The 17,875-nt window shown below is 36.8% G+C and overlaps 1 protein-coding gene across 1 annotated transcript; it reads left to right on the top strand.

Annotated features, from left to right (window-relative positions):
- The first annotated feature begins 1,107 nt into the window (after window positions 1–1,107).
- Window positions 1,108–14,687, top strand: LOC120016952 (cleavage stimulating factor 64-like). The gene is made up of 10 exons (XM_038869966.1): window positions 1,108–1,472; window positions 1,669–1,747; window positions 2,584–2,758; window positions 7,491–7,533; window positions 7,626–7,867; window positions 7,970–8,047; window positions 11,168–11,203; window positions 11,303–11,788; window positions 12,649–12,999; window positions 14,097–14,687. Exons 1-10 carry the CDS (start codon window positions 1,442–1,444, stop codon window positions 14,244–14,246), a joined length of 1,671 nt encoding a protein of 556 aa, XP_038725894.1. The 5' UTR covers window positions 1,108–1,441; the 3' UTR covers window positions 14,247–14,687.
- Window positions 14,688–17,875: the final 3,188 nt, after the last annotated feature.

The following is a 17,875-nucleotide window of genomic DNA, read 5'->3' as shown; positions in this document are numbered from 1 at the left end:
GCTTGAATTATAGAAAATGAAAATAATTATGAGATGAACAAATAACTACAATACATTTTTCTCAATATGTTAATAAATAATTTTCTAAGAATGAGCGAAAAATTTGATGAATAAAGAAAAAATATGCTCAAATTTTAACAATTATTTTTTACGTTGGTTTTTTTAACAAAGTTGTAAAATAACTAAAAACATCTCATAAATTATAAATTCTATAAAAAATATAGCGCACCTTCTTTATCTCCTAATTTTTACATCTCATTTATTATTGCTTTTTATGTCAGCATGCCACAATTTTTCATACTATGTCAATAAGCATATATAATATATAATTTGTTGTACTATGTATCTCACATTTGATTAAATTCTTCATTTGTATTATCATCCACTAAGGGATTATCTTATACGGGATCATTGGGATCATCCTCTATGAAATCTCCTAAAAATGCATCTTAAACTGGATCTTTTCCATCATCATTGGTTGTTGTTTGACAACTAATTCCATGATTTGTAGGGACATATCGTTAGAAATTTTGTTGAAATTGTTCATTTTTCCCATGAAGTTTTTGTAGTATGTCTTAGAACTTTATTGTGATATTATATGTTTTTGTGTGTTATTTTAAATTTATATTGTGAATATGTTTCATTTAAGCTTTTATCTTTTTGTTTTTATATGCAATTAATAAGTGATAATTGATATGACTATTTGTTGTATTATTAAATATCATTTTAAAATTATTTGTATATTATTAATTGTATGTGCTTGTGGGTTTTAAAGTTATTTAATATATTTAATTTTTTCTTTTGTTTTTTGTGTAAGTTTTTTTAGAGGCATCCACGTGGCACTAATGAGAAGTTTTTTGGATCCTCCATTATATATATATAGATTGATGATTTTCTTTTTAAAATCTAGCACGTATTTTAAAAGTTAAAACGTTTTAAAATTTTGTTTAAGAGACTTTTACTCCTATAAGCTATTCTATATGGATTACTGTTTTCTTTTAATTCTTTTATTTTCCTCTTTCATCCTAGTTTAATTTAAGGTCAAACAAAAATTCATCAACCGATAATTGATTATATAAAAAAAAAGAAAAGAAAAGAAAAGAAAGGCAAAGCCAGAGCCCAGTCTTAGCTTCTCAAGTTGGGAGTCTCCAGTACCGAACAGGGATTACGCAGGTCGTCGGCTATCGCTAGTTCCTTCTCTTCCTGCGTTTGCACACGCGAAAACTCAAAACCACTTGCAATACAAACTCACTTGTGAATTTACAATATCGCAATTACTGGAACGAATCCTGCATCTTGGTTTATAGACAGAGAGATTAACTTTTGTGATCTGAAAAACAGCGCCGTTGCTGTAGCAGAAGGAGAACAAGCAAAAACTGTGCGGAGAAGGAAGAAGATGAAGCAGTGCGTCATCTTCTTCTTATCCTTCTTTTGTTGATTCATGGCCTCCTCTCAGCACCGTTGCGTTTTTGGTAATCCCTCAAAGCCCAAACTCGCTTGGAATTTTTAGTGGTTGAATTGAATCCTCGCTTATTGTCTATATTTCTGGTTTCTTGATGTTTATGCCCGCTTTTTTTTTTGGGGTGAAAGATAATGGACTATTTTTTTTTTTTAAATTTCTTGTTGATTTCTGTTTCTTTTTGTTGTTTTCTCTGTGACTGGGTACAGTTGGTAATATTCCGTATGATGTAACGGAGGAGAAACTCATAGAAATCTGCAAGGAGGTTGGGCCGGTTGTGTCATTCAGGTCAGTTCTTGAATAACATGATGCTTTCTGTTACAAATAGTTGAATTAGATGTCTCGGGTTGGAATTGCAGCTCCATGGTTAAGTTTGGTGGCTGATTAATCGTGGAGAAATTTTTTAAAGTATCAATCTTGTGATGTAATGCAAGTAATTTGCTGTAAGTACTTGACAATGAGGGAATGCAAGATTTTGTAATAATATTCTCCCATTATGAAGTGGAGGTTGTTAAAGGTCCCAACTTTGTTAGCTCACATTCTTGTAGAAGGAGGTGGCCTGAAAGTTGGTGTGCACCGTGGCTATCATCACACCATGCTTGAAGAGAATGAGATATCCTTGGCAACTTAAGCCATAGTTACATCTTCCTCACACTTGGTCGATATTTTGATAAACAGAGAGAGACTTGATAAGTTGCCATCAGAAAGTAAACAATAGGGAGCGTTTTGTTGACTAAGTGCTTTGTCTAATCAAATCGTTAGAGTCACCACTGTAGATTGGCTATGATGCACGTGCAATTTGCGCTGAATCCATTGTTAGGTAAGGAAACATGTGGTAATTTGAAAAAGTAATGGGAACAGCGCTAAACTCTTTACAACTTTAAGATGCATGGAACCAACTATTTACTACGTTATTTACCATTATTTAATGAATTCTTTCTCGCTTCAGTGCCAGGACTATATTGATCATGTAGGCTTTATTATGGTATAAACTTTTAATAGTTCTAATTTATTCTGCTGTCTATATCCTTTGCATTCAGTATGAAAATCCATATGGTATTTCTGAGTTCCTTCATTTCAGAAGACTAATTGTTTGCTTCAAACATGTTTTCACAATATTTCAGATTAGTTATAGATAGAGAAACTGGGAAACCAAAAGGCTATGGGTTCTGTGAATATAAAGACGAAGAGACAGCTCTAAGTGCTCGTCGTAATCTTCAGGGTTATGAAATCAATGGGAGACAATTACGTGTTGATTTTGCAGAAAATGATAAAGGTGCTGACAGGAACCGAGAGCAGGTAATTGTCTAAGCTGCCTCCTAATGTTCATTGTGATATTAACTTCTCACTTGATATTGAGTGACATAGATTGGTTGAGTAAGTTATTTTATTTTGATATTGTAGCTTTTATATTTTTCAGAATAAGGTATTAGTTACATGGTTGTCTATCATTCTTGCCTTATTATGTAGTTTATGTTGGAGCTTATGAATTCCTCATGCATGGTCCGGTTTTGACTGCAATACAAATAACATTCTCTGGGACATGAAAATTAGCCTTTGTTTCTGTTGGTTGGAATGCTGAAAAAGAATGGTGTTTTTTTTTTCCCCTTTCAATATTCACTTGTTTTGTTGATGGACTATAAAAAGAGACATTATAGTTTGACGTGGGACTTGTTAGAGCTAAATGGTTATCTTTTCTCTAATCACTATAAATCATATGCTTTCACTTGAACCTTTTCGGTGAAAGTAAAACTTCTACTCATTTGGTGCTTCTGGCGCTTTAGAATTTTTTTGATTGGAAAAATATTTTATTAAAGCACCAAGAGGTGCGGCCCAAATAGATTACATGGATGAGAGATTTATATGATCAAAAACATTCCCTGGGGAAGATGAACTCCAAAACTTAAAGCATTCAAGACAACTATCTATGAAAGTGTCTATGGAGGGAAGATCATTTTGGGTCCATCGCTCAATTCCTCCTTCATCGGCCTACTTCTGATCATCATCCGATTCTCTTGGAGGGTGGTACTGTGAATTGGGGCCCTACTCCTTTTCGTTTTCAAAACCATTGGTTGCAAAATGAGGACCTTGAAGATCTTATTAAAGGGTGGTGGAAATGCTACTCAACCAACTGGATATGCGAGTTTCAAGCTGGCAGAGAAGTTGAAATTCCTTAAATCTAGACTGAGAGAATGGAGTAAGAGATCCTATGGTTATGGTGACGTTAGTCTTAAAATCAAGAGCTTAATGGCAGAAATTAATTCTATGGATAACCAAGAGAATAGGGGAGGCATTCTCATGGAAGAAGATCGAGCCTTAAGAGAGGCAAATAGAAGAGAGAACTTTCTAATCTTATTAATGTGGATGAGTTGGTGTGGAGACAAAAATCAAGAATCAATTGGCTCAAAGCGGGGGATAGAAACACAATTCTTTCACAAAATGGCCTCAATTCATAGAAATCAAAATTACACCTAGTCCATGTGCATTGATGGGAGAAAAATGATTCAGGAAGGGAGGCTGGAATTTCACTTTTACAAAGTGTTATTCAAGGAAAATTTCCGCTGGAAGCCTGCCTTTAATGAATTGCCCCTTAACTTTCTAAGTCTGGAAAAAGCTTAGTGGTTTGAAAGCCATTTGAGAGGAGGAAATCAAGGTGGCTCTAGACGGTTGCAATGGGGAAAAAGCTCTAGGCCCGGATGGTTTCACTATGGAATATGGATTTCTTCAAGAGGTTTTGGTCTTTTATGAAGGCTGATATAGTTGAGTTTTTCAATGAGTTCCACTGGAACGCAGATGTCGTTGAGTCGTTGAACACAACCTTTATCACCTTGATTGCAAAGAAAGTTAATGCTCATGACATTAGAGACATTAGACCCATTATTCTGCTTGGTAGCATTTACAAATGGCTAGCAAAAGTCCTCGACTCCTTGCCAAAAGATTAAGGAAAGTTTTTGGAGGTATTATCCACGATGCTCAGCACGCTTATGTAGAAGATAGATATGTTCTTGATGCGTCTTTGATAGCTAACGAGATAGTGAATCATTACTCCAAACTCGAGATATTTGGTCTCATGTGCAAGCTTGATATGGAGGAAGCTTTTTACTATAAACTGGAATTTTCTGCTCAAAGTTCTCAAAAGAAAGGGTTTTGCGTGGAAATCGATCTCCAGGATCAAAAAGTGCACTATTTTTGCATTCTTTTAGATTCTAGTGAATGGAGCTGCAATTTATTTCTTCCATTCTTCCAAAGGGGTTAGGCTGGGTGACCCTTTATCGATCTTTTTATTCATTCTCGATCTGGATATCTTGAGTTGTATGCTTGATAGAGCAGTTTCAAATGGCTTGCTTGATGGGGCCAAGATCAACAATAGAAGTGTGTCCATCAAAATCTCAAATCTTTTGTATACTGATGATAGGCTGTGTTTTTATTGACGAAACGTGAAGCAAGTTACCAACCTTCATGCAATCCTTTTAAGCTTTGAAGCTATCCCCGAGTTGAGAGTAAACCTAAGCAAAAGTAAGATAATCTCTTTCGGTAACACACTGAATGTTGAGGTTCTAGCTGATGCCCTTGGGTGTGGCGTTAGTAGGCAGGCATGCCTTCAAATTTTATTGGGCTTCCATTGGCTGCAAAATATAAAGATCAAACTATTTGGAATCCTTTGGTAGCAAACTTTGACAAGAAACTGTCAAGCTAGAGGAGGAATTGTCTCACAAAAGTTGAAAGCTTGACTCTTATTAAAAGTATCCTCTCTTATCGAATTCGTCATATCCTTCCACCCGTTCCCACCGACACCTTCTGGTATAAGAATCAACGAAGACTTGGATCCCTTCATCTCAGTAATAGACCATAGTTTACCTCTATGATTTGTTTGCTAGGAAGCACCGACTCGGATGTGGGGACACGGGAAGCGGGTGCGCGGACGCGGGGATTCGCAAAACCTCAAAGAATCCTGTATTTGAGTGCGGGCGACTCGGCAAATAAAAAATATTTATATATATTTTTTATACATGTATTTAGAATTTTAAAATATAATATAAGATCCCACATAATTTTTATGGTAATATTTACATTCAAACTCAACATTTCCTCCCTTATTCCCAGCTCTATCTAACACAGTTACATATTTCCAAAGAGGATAATTGGTATTTGTATCATCTGTACTCCCTACTGTGGCTGTAGAATTTCCACTTGAACTAATTGATTATGTATCTAAATGGCAGCAACACAATAATATCCAAAAAAAAAAACAAATTAAACCCACAGACAAGGTTGATGGCAGAGGTTGAAGCTCACGGGTGCAAAGAAGAGGTTGGAGAAGATAAGAGAATATCACCATCACATGCCTGAAGTCACAGACGGGGTCGCTTGTGGAGTGAGAATCGATGAAAAACTCCCGATTGAAGCCACAGACTAGGTCGCGACTTCGAAACAGAGCAGCTCACTTTGAAACAGAGCAGCTCGAGACTCAGTCGCGATTGAAGCCACAGGGAGAATAGAAGAGAAGAGGTTGGAGAATATAAGAAAAGAGATCCATCACATACCTCAGTCTCAGTCGTGATTGAAGCCACAAACTCAGTCGATTTGAAGAGAAGAGACAAATCATGATTTCCAACAAGCACAGAAAGAAAACCCAAGGTCGATTTCCAGAGCAGGTCTTATTGAAGAGAAGAGGCTGAAGAATTAGGGCTAGGTTGCGAATCGCGAGATCCGAAAGAGACTCAGTCGCGATATGTGTATAGTGAAAAACTGAGTCCCATCCGCGTCACCTACGAGTCACAGGTGAGTCGAATTGCTGCTTACTATTCCGACACGGATTGACCCCGTCCAAGCCGTATTTTCACGCGTCAACTGCGTGGCCGCACTTAGTGCGAATTGGACGCGGACTCGGCACCCATTTTGCCGAGTCCGTGCTTCCTAGTTTGTTTGTAAAAGAAAGAGCCACTTTGTGTCTTTGAAACGGTAACTTGGGTACCAAGGAGATTTTGGGTTCTTTTTTTGATATCCTCCAGGCAGCCGCATAGCCATTGAAGCCCTTCTAAACAAAAGAAAACGGATCTCATCCGCCCCTTAGATCTTTCTGTTATTTGCAGAACATCGGTGCTCTGGCCCTCGTTCACTAAATGGAAAGATTTATGTTCAGCTGTTATAGATCTTCTTGCTTTCCTGGAGCACAGGAAGCTAGACACCTTATTTTTGACAACAGCCTCTGACTTGTTGCCCCTGTTTTCTATCCCTTTTAGTATAATTGGTAGTGGAGGCAAACTTTGTCGGCTGTATTGAGCATTGTAGACTTTAAGTTGGCTTATTTTGAATGGTAGGTTCATGTGTCGTCGCAAATGGGGGAAAATGCGCCCTTTTTGTTTAACGAATTGCAAAAAAATTGTTAGAGGAGTCACTATCCGGTGAAATTACACCAAATGCAATACTGTCTAATTTAGAGCTTGTTAAACCCCAGTTGATTGTTTGCTACTCTGATCTCAAAAACAATCATTAAAATAAGGTAAGCAGCAAGAGAACGTAAAAACATGATTGAATAACAGGATGCATCAGCAGATCACGAAAGCAAGACGATATCAACTCACAGCCAACCTCATCTACGAAGCGTAAATACCTTTGAACTGTCAAATAGATGTTAAATCACAAGCTGACCTGAGACGTTATGGGGAGACAATGAGCACTAAAGAACAAAAGGCTAAGGTTGATCATCAGTATCAGCTCTAGTGGAGGGATTCCACTCTTCTCCAAAGAGAAACCTATAATCACAATACTGCTTATCTGTTACGAGAAGCTGAATATATCACTGTTTTTGCTTTTGCAATTTTTTAGTTGGCCCATATATTGCTTTATGGGCTCTTGAACTTCATCTTGATTAACTGGGCTTCTTGGTTATTATGAGATGCATCATTAAGTTTTGCGCTTTCTTGTCATTTCACTGTTGTGCAGCTTTGCCATTGAAACGGGTTTGCAGTGGTTCAATGCCAGTTTCATAATCTTAAGGTACTAATGATTGGTTTTACTTCTCGTGCAGGGTCGGGGTGGAGTCGGTGGACCAGGGCTGGCTGCAAATGTTGGTTGGTTTCTTTTGTTCTGTTAACTTACATACCTTCAGTCAAATGTTTATGTGAATAAAACATGATTTGTTTTTTTTTTTTCTTTAAAAAAGCTCAAAAACAGTTGGGGGGTCTAGGAATCCATGGAGAGTCTGTTCAGCATCAACCTATTGGACTCCATATAGCTATAACTGCTGCAAGTGCAATGGCTGGAGCTTTAGGTGGTGCTCAAATTGCTGGTCAGTCAAATCAAAGTGGTCTCCAGAGCCAGTCTCTACCAGCAAATGATCCCTTAACTCTTCATCTGGCCAGCATGTCACGGGTTCAACTGAATGAACTTATGTCTGACCTGAAGGCATGTATCTGATCGATCTTCTGCAGATAGAGTTGTATTTATTTGCATCCTGAATGGATTCTGTGATTAATATTGTGTCATTCATGTCTCTTTTAATTGCAGGTGATGGCTACACAGAACAAGGAACAAGCTCGCCAGCTATTGCTCTCAAGACCGCAGTTGGCAAAAGCTCTTTTTCAGGTATTTGTCAAACTTTCCCAGAGACCAGGTGTTTAATTTCTTGTTTGGCCATAGGGTGTTGTTTCCATGATTCATTTTTCTGTATGTACATTGTAAAAGCATTTTTTCATTAAATGTTTCATGTAACGCCCCAAGCTTTCTACTGACTAGCGTCCTTTTTTTAAAAAAGTATTTAAAGGGTTACAGAATATTATACTCTAATAATCTATATTCACGGCTCACATCCACATTAGGTGGATAGTTGAAGCTACAGGATGAAACATATGTAAAGCATTTTTTCATTAAATGTTTCATGTAACGCCCCAAGCTTTCTACTGACTAGCGTCCTTTTTTTAAAAAAAGTATTTAAAGGGTTACAGAATATTATACTCTAATAATCTATATTCACGGCTCACATCCACATTAGGTGGGTAGTTGAAGCTACAGGATGAAATATATGTAACATGGAAAATAAATATTTGCTAAAATGGGGTCCAAGTTTCCAAGATATTGATTAGTAATTTGATAAAATTAATTGCTTATGGTTTGTGAAATTAGAGTTGGATGTGTGAGTTATTTGTGCATAGCAGGTGTGGGCATTTCATGACAGTTATCTTGAAATGATCATCAATTTAGTAATGCATTAGTCACTATAAACCTCTTGACTTGAAATTATGTTATTTTTATGTTTTCCTTAATGCATTTTGGCAAGGTTGTCAAATCGAATCTTATGAATCGATTGACCAAAATTTTGAATCGTGAATCGTATCGAATTGTGAATCGTAAGATTCATTTTATTGTTAATAATATATTATAAAATATATACGTATTCATATAGATTAAAGATATATTCATATAAATTAAATATATGATACTAGAGAATAGATTTATAATAATCTAATATGAATTTTATTAAACATTACTATTCATTAGAGGGGTTTCTAGATTATAACAGGTAAGTGGGTGGTCAGGAGGCCTACGTGGCTTGTATATATTGACACTGGTATGTGAAACAATCACAGCACAGGAAAAAAAAAAGTGATATTGGGCTTTGTGTCATGGGTTTGACCAAATTTGCTTGTCTTTATCCTGCTGTTCTTTTTTCCGTTTACTCTGTTGTTTCAAAACAAAATAAAAACGATGTCGTTGTGTTAATTTTTTTTAAAACAATAAAATAAAATAACAGATTTCCGTCCTTCTGCCTTCGTCTTCCTCAATCGTCTGAGTCATCGATATCAGATTTCTGTCCTTCCGGCTTCGTCTTCCTCAATCTTACGAGTCGTCTGTATCGATGATTCAGGCGATTCAACAATCTGAATCGCACGATTCACTATGCCATACGATTCAACTACCGATTCGCATCGTTTTTGTTAAAAGTCGAAACGAATCGCATGAATCAACTCGCGATTCATGCAATTCGAACAACACTGCAATTTGGGCCTTAATTAAAAGTTCTGCTATTATTAAATATCTATCAATTTCCTTTTGTTAAAAAAGGAAAATATTACGTTCCATTGGTCTATGCACTCACGCGTATTTGTATGTATGAATGGTACCATAGTACAATTATAAATACATGTCAAAATTTGATAATGTGCATATTTTATTTTTGTTCCATTATTTTCTTTCTACTTCTTTGCTTATTGCATTAGTTTGTTTTTTTTTTAACTTATGTTATGTTGCATTTAATTTATCATTTGTTATTCGATAATAGTTTTGAATAAGTTTTTATGTTCTTTTTAGTTACGTAGTTTATCCAAAATAAAACAAGATAAATTATGTTTTCATCATATACTAAATAAATTCGTTGTATATATATATATATATATACAACGAATTTATTTAGTATATGATGAAAGCATAAATTATCTTGTTTTATTTTGGTGTATATATATATATATATATATATCTATGTATATATGTATGCATACACATATTCTATGCGTGTGTATGCATGTCTACAAACACATCACTTATGTGTATGTATGCAAATGTTGTATGTGTGTGTTATATATATTTCCATATTTGTAAGTACATTCATGTATATGTCTATGCACAAGATTTCCCAACAGAAAAGCTACCTTTGGTGGAGCTTTAGGTTTGAAAACAAAATCTCACGAAAGATGGTGGTTTCCAAGATGAGAGTTGGACTTGAGAAGCTCTTTTTAGTAAGAATTGGCTGTAAAAGCGTGGTCTTTTGTGAGATTACTGACTATGGATAGTTTACAAAGGAAAGGCTACAATTTGGCAAAAAGATCCACGCTGGTCAAAGTTGCTGAAGACTCTATTAATCGTCTCTTGGTGCTCTGTCATTGATTTAGACACTTGTGGATTTGGAATCTTGTTCGGCCTCAAGTGGGTTTACAGTGGTACAGTAGCATAGCAGAGGAGCTAATGACACTGACTGGTCTTTGCAGAAACAAGTCAAAAGGAAGGATCATTCACTCTTATCTGTATGGTCAGGATATGGCTAATTTGGAAATAAAAGAACAACAGAATCTTCAACAACTAGGAGACCTTTATGGATAGATTTCTTGAAGTCTATTTTAATTATTTGAAACTTTGTTGCTCTGGCTCTTGCAGCAATTTTCTTGAGGCCACTAGTTTAGACTCTCTGTAATTTCTTGCTTGGCACCTCCTTGGTGCTTTAATAAATTCTCCATTCAGAAAAGAAAAAGTCTGTATGCTGTATAATAATGGTCTTTTTTGTCTTTTTATTTTTGAATTTTATTAAATTCATTTTGGCGTCCTAGATCACTAAATATGTTCACTAGATGCATTTGTGATCTTTATCTACGACATTAACATTACAGTCAACTGTTCCATTCACATGGCAGTACTGTTAGTGATTGCTGCAAATCTTCAAGAACAATATTCAAGTTCCCTACATCTAGCTCAAGTCTGAAACTACATCTATAAACATAGAGTTCTTGTTCACTCAATCCTGGTGAATGCTTTATTTTTACTGATCCAGCTTCAAAGATTCATGTTTCCACTTTCCGTAGTGTGCGGGTTACAGTAATATTGACATGTCTAACTTCCAATTATATTCTCTTGTGTGTTTCATTGCCCCTGCAACAAATGTCTTGAGAGATTTATTCTGGTCTTTTCTTACAACACATCGTCAATCTTTATGTGCAGGCACAGATAATGCTGGGAATGGCGACCCCTGAAGTGGTTAGTGTCCTTACCTCAAAATATGAATGATATTTGTTTTTTTAAAAATGTTCATTGTCACATAAACTCTATTTTTACTCTCTCATTTGTTTTGTGCAGTTGCAGACGCCAAATCTTCGACAGCCACCAATCCAACCTGCAAATCCCTCAATTCTAGAGGGGCAGCGGGGTCTTCAGCCTACAGGTGAAAGTCTTCCTGAAATGATCCTCCGTGTACCTATGATGCAATCTGTGATGATACCCAATTTTCCAGAAGGCCAAGTGTCTGCTTTGCCCCAAGCCTCATTGGTTCATAACCAATTTTCTGGTCCCCCTCAAACTCTTGGGCAGCCACAACATGCCAATATCAATGTTGTAAAACAGGGCTCATTTCAATCAGTTCCTTTTGCACATGCAAATGTTAGACCACAGATTCAGACAGCAAGTTCTTACCTGAACCAACAAATGCAACCTCCATTGCCACAGCACGCCGGACAGCTTGGTGCTGCAAATTTGGTGAAGTCAAATCGAACAATTCTTTCAAATGCAGCTGTACAGCCTTCACTTTTGCTTCATCCTCCCTCGTCAAAGGCTACTGACTTTCAGGTATCAAACTTAGTACTTGTTGTTATGTAAAAGGAATGTATGTTTAGTGGGGAGTTCGTATTCTCCTTGCATTGGGAGAAACAGTATAACAAAGAGAGTTTACTAGGGCTCCGTTTGGTAGAGCGGTTGTTGTGATTTTCATTGCTAGCTCAAAAGCTGTGAAAAAGAAGATGGCTAATAAGCTGTGAAATAAGTTGTGAGATGTTTGGCGAAATTTTTAGATGATGATAGCTCATAAGCTGTGAAAATTTTATTATATTTATTATTAAAATTATTTTTTGTATAAAATAAATTTTGAATTATTTATAGTTTATTAAAACAAAATAGAAGAAATTAAAAAATTTGCTGGACCGCTAGCTTATATATGCTAATTGGTGGAGCGGAGCCGTTGTGAGGACTGCCCCACCAAACAGGCACTATATTCCCACTTTGGAATGTATGGAGAATCATGCTCCTTCCGCTCATTCAATGTTGTCTGTTTCTTTAAATTCGATGATGGTTAACTTTCTTCACGTTTTAAATGAGTGGCCTGGGATGAAGCCTTTTTTTTTTTCTGAAAAAAACTGGTAGCTCTTATTTATTTTTTTAGAAATATCTAACAGTGTGGTTATTTTGTTTACTCATATATTTGGTGAACAATGATGGTGATTCTATCTTCTCCCTTGCCCTAAAGCATTTAGTAATAGCACTAGCAATAGTCATATCAATGATTTACTTGTAAGTTGTAACATTGAGTTTCCAATTATTGGCAAGATCTACTTTCTTCCTTTATATTCTTTATTATAAAATTATATTATTTTATTCTTGTTGTTCATGTCCATAAAATTGTGTTTCTGTATCTAACTTCATCATGATAACAGCCTGGCCCCTCACTGCCATCAGGCATTTCAGATTCAGCTAACAAGGTTGCTGATAAAACTGCTGGCGTTGCCAATGATCCAACTTGGAGCAGTAGAAGCAATGCATATCCAAATGTACGTATGGGGTTAGCAGAGAAAAGAATTTTTGGTGATGCCTCAGAAGCTAGTAATCAGCCATCAAAATTGATTAAACTAGAAGATGGCAGGGGTGCCTCTTCCTCTATAGGCGGTTTGGATGTTCCAAGTGCTATCAGATATGTACCATCACAAGCAATAGCAGTTGCTCCAGTGCATGCTAATCCAGTTATTAAAGCAGAAAATGTGCCATATTCTGGAAAACAGACTTCTCAGGTAATGAAAATTTGCATTGCAACCATCGATAAACTAGTCTGTACTATGTTTAAGCATTGTTCAAAGTGGGAACTGGTTAATCCTCGTAATTCATCATGTTACTTAATTTTGCTGATTTCATTGAGATTATTCATATAATCTTTTGATTTAAGTAATATCTTGGAAAGTGTGAAAAATGAATGCATGCATAACAAAGAAGCATTTAATCGGAGTGTTGTCCATTTCTGCTACTTATTAGGCTAAGGTTAACCATGTCCTTTCAAGACTGCCGTCTTGTTTTAAACTAGTATGTTGTGTGTTAATGTGAAGTCATGTATATTTGTTGAAGTTCTAGTCTCATATCTAGCCAAGGCTCTTTTGGTAGTGGACCCATTGGTTGAATATTTCTTTGACTCCAGTTTGTTATGGGATGAAATAGGAACGCTTAGTGAACCTGCCTTGTTTCAGTTTAGCAAAATGGACTCTTTTGGGTGGGGAAAGTTGAACAGGTTTGACTCATTATGGATTTAGAGTGGAGATAGCTTTAGGCTACATTGCTGCTACCTATTGTTGTGTGTGTGTGCATGAGCATGCATGCCTATGTGCATCCATGTGTTCTGCGTTTTGATTATAATGTCCAAATCATGGAAAGACCTATTCACAATGTGCTTGATGCTGAGTGGATTTGGCCTCCATACACCATGCAAAGGCATGGCTCGGTGCAGTAGAATTAAACCTTGAGGCGAATCCCTAACCTGTCAATAGGGTTATGCCTTTAGCCTTGGTTTCTTGTTTCAAACTATGGAAATGATCACTCTGCGACCCATCTGCTTCTATTGGGCTCTTGGCATTTTGAACTATGAATTACAAAAATTTGCTATTCCCTATGAAAATTGACCAAAAGTGACTTGATTATCTGTTTGAGTCATTGTTCTTTTTCGTTCTATTTACTTCTTCAGGGTCAAATTACCAACTTTTCACTTTGAAGGGAGAGTAAGTCTCACATTTGTGGCATTTGATACCTTTCTATTGTGTATAAGTATATTACAATCTGGTCAGCTCTAAAGTAAATTGGCTAACTATGTTAACCTTGACTTATTGGTGTTTGGCTTCCTCAGTTGCAGGTTCCTACTGACGTGGAGTCGGCCTTACTGCAGCAGGTGATGAACCTGACACCAGAGCAGTTAAATTTATTGCCTGCTGAACAGCGGCAGCAGGTGATTCAACTCCAACAGGCACTTCGTCGAGAGCAGATGCAGTCATTATAGCAGGCAGGGTGGCATGTTATGCTTGCCTTGCAACACAGCTTTGGTTGTTGGGACTGGCTCCAGTGTATGCAAGAAGAAGGTTCATCAATTGATTCAATCATTATTTATAATGGCTTGTAAAATTCTTTTTCGCAGGTGATCCTCGCTTGGATCTGAAATGCATGAGTTTTGTGTCATCACTGTAACGTTTTTCAGCATATATAGTAAAGATTAAAGAATCAGTGAGAAGAAAAGAAGTTACTGATCTCTTGCAGAGTTGAAACATCTTTCTTTCCCCAATACTTTGGATATTTTACTTTTGTTTCCGCTCTCTTTGTTAGCAGAATGTCTAAGAATAGCCGAGGTATTTTACCCCTCCGGGCAATTTGTTCATCAAGAAAGGATGTTACTGTCATTACTCATTTCAGAGTAGATGTAAAGGCGTACACGCATTTAACTCTCTCTTGGATTCATGCAATTCAATGCATTAATTTCTCTCTAAGATTACTGACTTGATCGATGATAGGCCAACAGACAATTGACCAGCTTGTCATTATTTATAGGTTTCTTTGGCCAGTTTGGACGAAGAGAGACCCTTGGTCGACTTGGAAAGAGTGTAGATTTTACCCCTACAATGAATAGTATTTTTGATGGGGGGGCAAGTGGCAAGTAAGTTGGGCATGGCACTCTAGATGAATAATTAGTTCAATGCAAATTCACATAAAATGGATATGTTTATATATATTTTTTTAGATGTGCATTTGCGTTGGATAAATTCATGGACCTGCGTACGTGTTAGATAATCACATGATAATAACAAAACGAGATTTGAGGGGAGATGGACCTTGTCTCTCCTTATGAACAAGAATCTCAGTTACAATGGGGTTGAAACGCATTTCAGCTTGGATGAGGTAGAAAAGATCACGTGGCAGCTCTAATTATTAGGCCGCCCTAAAAATATTCACTCACTAAATGTATGGTGGAGCAAGATTTTGGTACTTTTGAAAGAGTTGCTTCTACTAATAATTCAATGGGCACTAAAATTTTTTGGTAAAATATAACATTTAGTGGTTTAGTACTTAACTATATCCCTAGTTTCACTTTCTTTCTTAAATTCTTTTTACTCTTAAAAACGTCCTTAAACTATTCAAAGGCATTTCGTTTGTCTTGTCTCTCTAATTCCGATGTCGGAAAAAACATATGCGGCAACCCACATGCATATATTTTACAGGTTAGCAATACACCTTGCCTAATTTAATACACTAACATTATATGTAGGCATCCCATATGGCGTCAATTAAATGGTTTCTCAATTCAAGCTCATCAAATCCTCTTCTAGGCACTTTGATTTTGATTCCGTTAAAACCCTAGTTCTTGATTCACCAATTTCGATATCGATTGCGATTTTGATTTATAATTTTCTATAAACCCAGAAGAACTTGATGCCCGATAGGCTTTGTCGAGGGCTTTTTAGGTACACAAACATGACTCCTGCTGGCCTATGGCTCATTGGCTCTGAATCTGTTGGAGGAAATGGTTTTGTTATGGAGAGGACGAGAACATCTTTCGTCCTTCTCTAGAAACCTAAACCCAAAATATTTATCAAGTATGTTCATTGAGTAGTCAATTACTACACACGTAGTCTTTATCACGTTTGCAATCATTACGGGTTTGGTTTAATCGGTGAGTGAACTTTGGTTTCTCTCTATTGTATGTTTTAATTCCTAAATTTCTTAAATTACTTGTTCACTCTTCGATTTGGGTATGTTTACAAAATTATCATGGAGACATGTGTTCCAATTGAAAATATTACTCTGGTGGACTTAACATGGATTCACTAGTACTCACCACTATGATTTTTTTTAATTACCGCCTGATCATGGGAATGGAGGTACCAACGTTGTTGAGGATTCAGGCGAGTTTAGGAGGGCAATTGTTGAGGTAACCATGCCTTTGGGTTTGGTGCTAAATGCCTTGGAAAGCGAGGGATTTATCAAAAGAGGAGTTGGACTTGATGCTGAGGTATGATGTTTATGATGAGTCTTAGACTTGTGAATTTCATAGGGGCGTGCGAGGACACTCTCTAGAAGGTTGGTTTCAATTTCAGAAAAGGTTACAAGATTTGATGGATGGCAAGAAGATAGTGTTTGGAGTGAAGTCAGGTCGTTCAAAAGCAGTCAATGTCATTGGGGATGAGTTCTATAAAGGACCGAGGCCTAGTGGGCGCACAAAGCCGATTGTTTTGCAATACTTTTTGGAAGAAGGTTCGATTGCCAGAAGTTCACTTCCTCCAAAGCCTGCTTATGCGAGTGACAAGACTGTTCCATGGATATATGAGAAAAAAGATCCTGAGGGTGTCGTGGATAACATTTCAAGAGTTAGTGGAATGACCCGAAGTGGACGTTTCTATTCTCGAGAAGAATCGAGTAGTAATCCAGTGTTAGGAGCAGAAGATGAAAGAAAAAGGAAAGGAAAATAAGCTGTGGGAGCAGAAGAAATTTTGAAAGGTTCAAAGAAGGATCCAATCGTATGTGAAGAAGTGAAGAAGGCAGTGACGGATGGTGAAATTCAAGAGTTTTTGATGATTGTCCGTCAGAGCGAGTATATGATTGTAGATCAACAAAAAAAGACCACTGCTAAGATTTCCATTCACCGAAGAGGAGCTGCTAGATGAGGGGATGGGACATAACAAGGCACTGCACATTTCTATCATGTATAGGGGATTCGAAGTGTCAAGTATTTTGGTTGACAATGGGTCTTCGCTGAATATCTTACCAAAAGAGACCTTTGATAGGTTGCCAATCGATAGATCTTATCTGAAGCAAGTACCAGTAGTGGCTAAGGCCTTTGACGAAACCATAAAAGAGATAATGGGGGAGATCAAGGTCCCACTAGAGATTGCAAATGTGACATTTAATGTTCCTTTCATGGTGATGGATATATCACCTACTTACAGTTGTTTGTTAGGGAGGCCATGGATCCCTACCGTCAGTGCGGTCCCATAATCTTTGCACCAAAGTCTCAAATTTGCTCATGAAGAGTCTACATGGTTAAAGTCCCATAATCTTTGACCTCTCTACATTCTTGTACATATCTTAGTCTAAAAGATTTTTTTTTCGATTGTCACCCATCGTTTTCAATAAAATATCGTGAGGATATTCATTTATTCCATTTTGTAACTTGTTGTCTCTTTTTCCATATCCCAATTCAATTCCCATTACATATTCCAAAAAGTTTATCACTTGCTTTCAATAATTGGCATGCATGGCCATACTATTGAATTTATCATTGACGAAGTTTTGACAGGAAATATGATGAGTGCATCGGGATATTACTTTTGATAGGAAATTGATTGGATTTTGGCATCCTAAGCTAGAAAGGATCTGAATGAAAAGCCTACGGTTGAGGCGAGTATTAGCAGGAAAGAGAAGATCGCACTCCTAAGGTGTATACAACAAAATGATTAAAGAAAATTCAAACAAACTGGCAGTCTTGAATTCAGAAGTGGGCGTACATGCAAATTTCGGGGAAAAGAATTAATTATGGAAATAAGCAAAGAAAAGGAAAAGAGATAGTTCAAAAATTGGGTTCCGGAATGAGTGTGGGCCTTTACTAATCAGAATGGAGAGAATGCATTGAAAGCTCAATGG

This window comes from Tripterygium wilfordii, chromosome 15 (genome assembly GCF_013401445.1).
Source record: "Tripterygium wilfordii isolate XIE 37 chromosome 15, ASM1340144v1, whole genome shotgun sequence".
Lineage (NCBI taxonomy): Eukaryota > Viridiplantae > Streptophyta > Magnoliopsida > Celastrales > Celastraceae > Tripterygium > Tripterygium wilfordii.
Note: the sequence above shows the minus strand (reverse complement) of the source record. Positions and strands in the feature narration are given on the sequence as shown.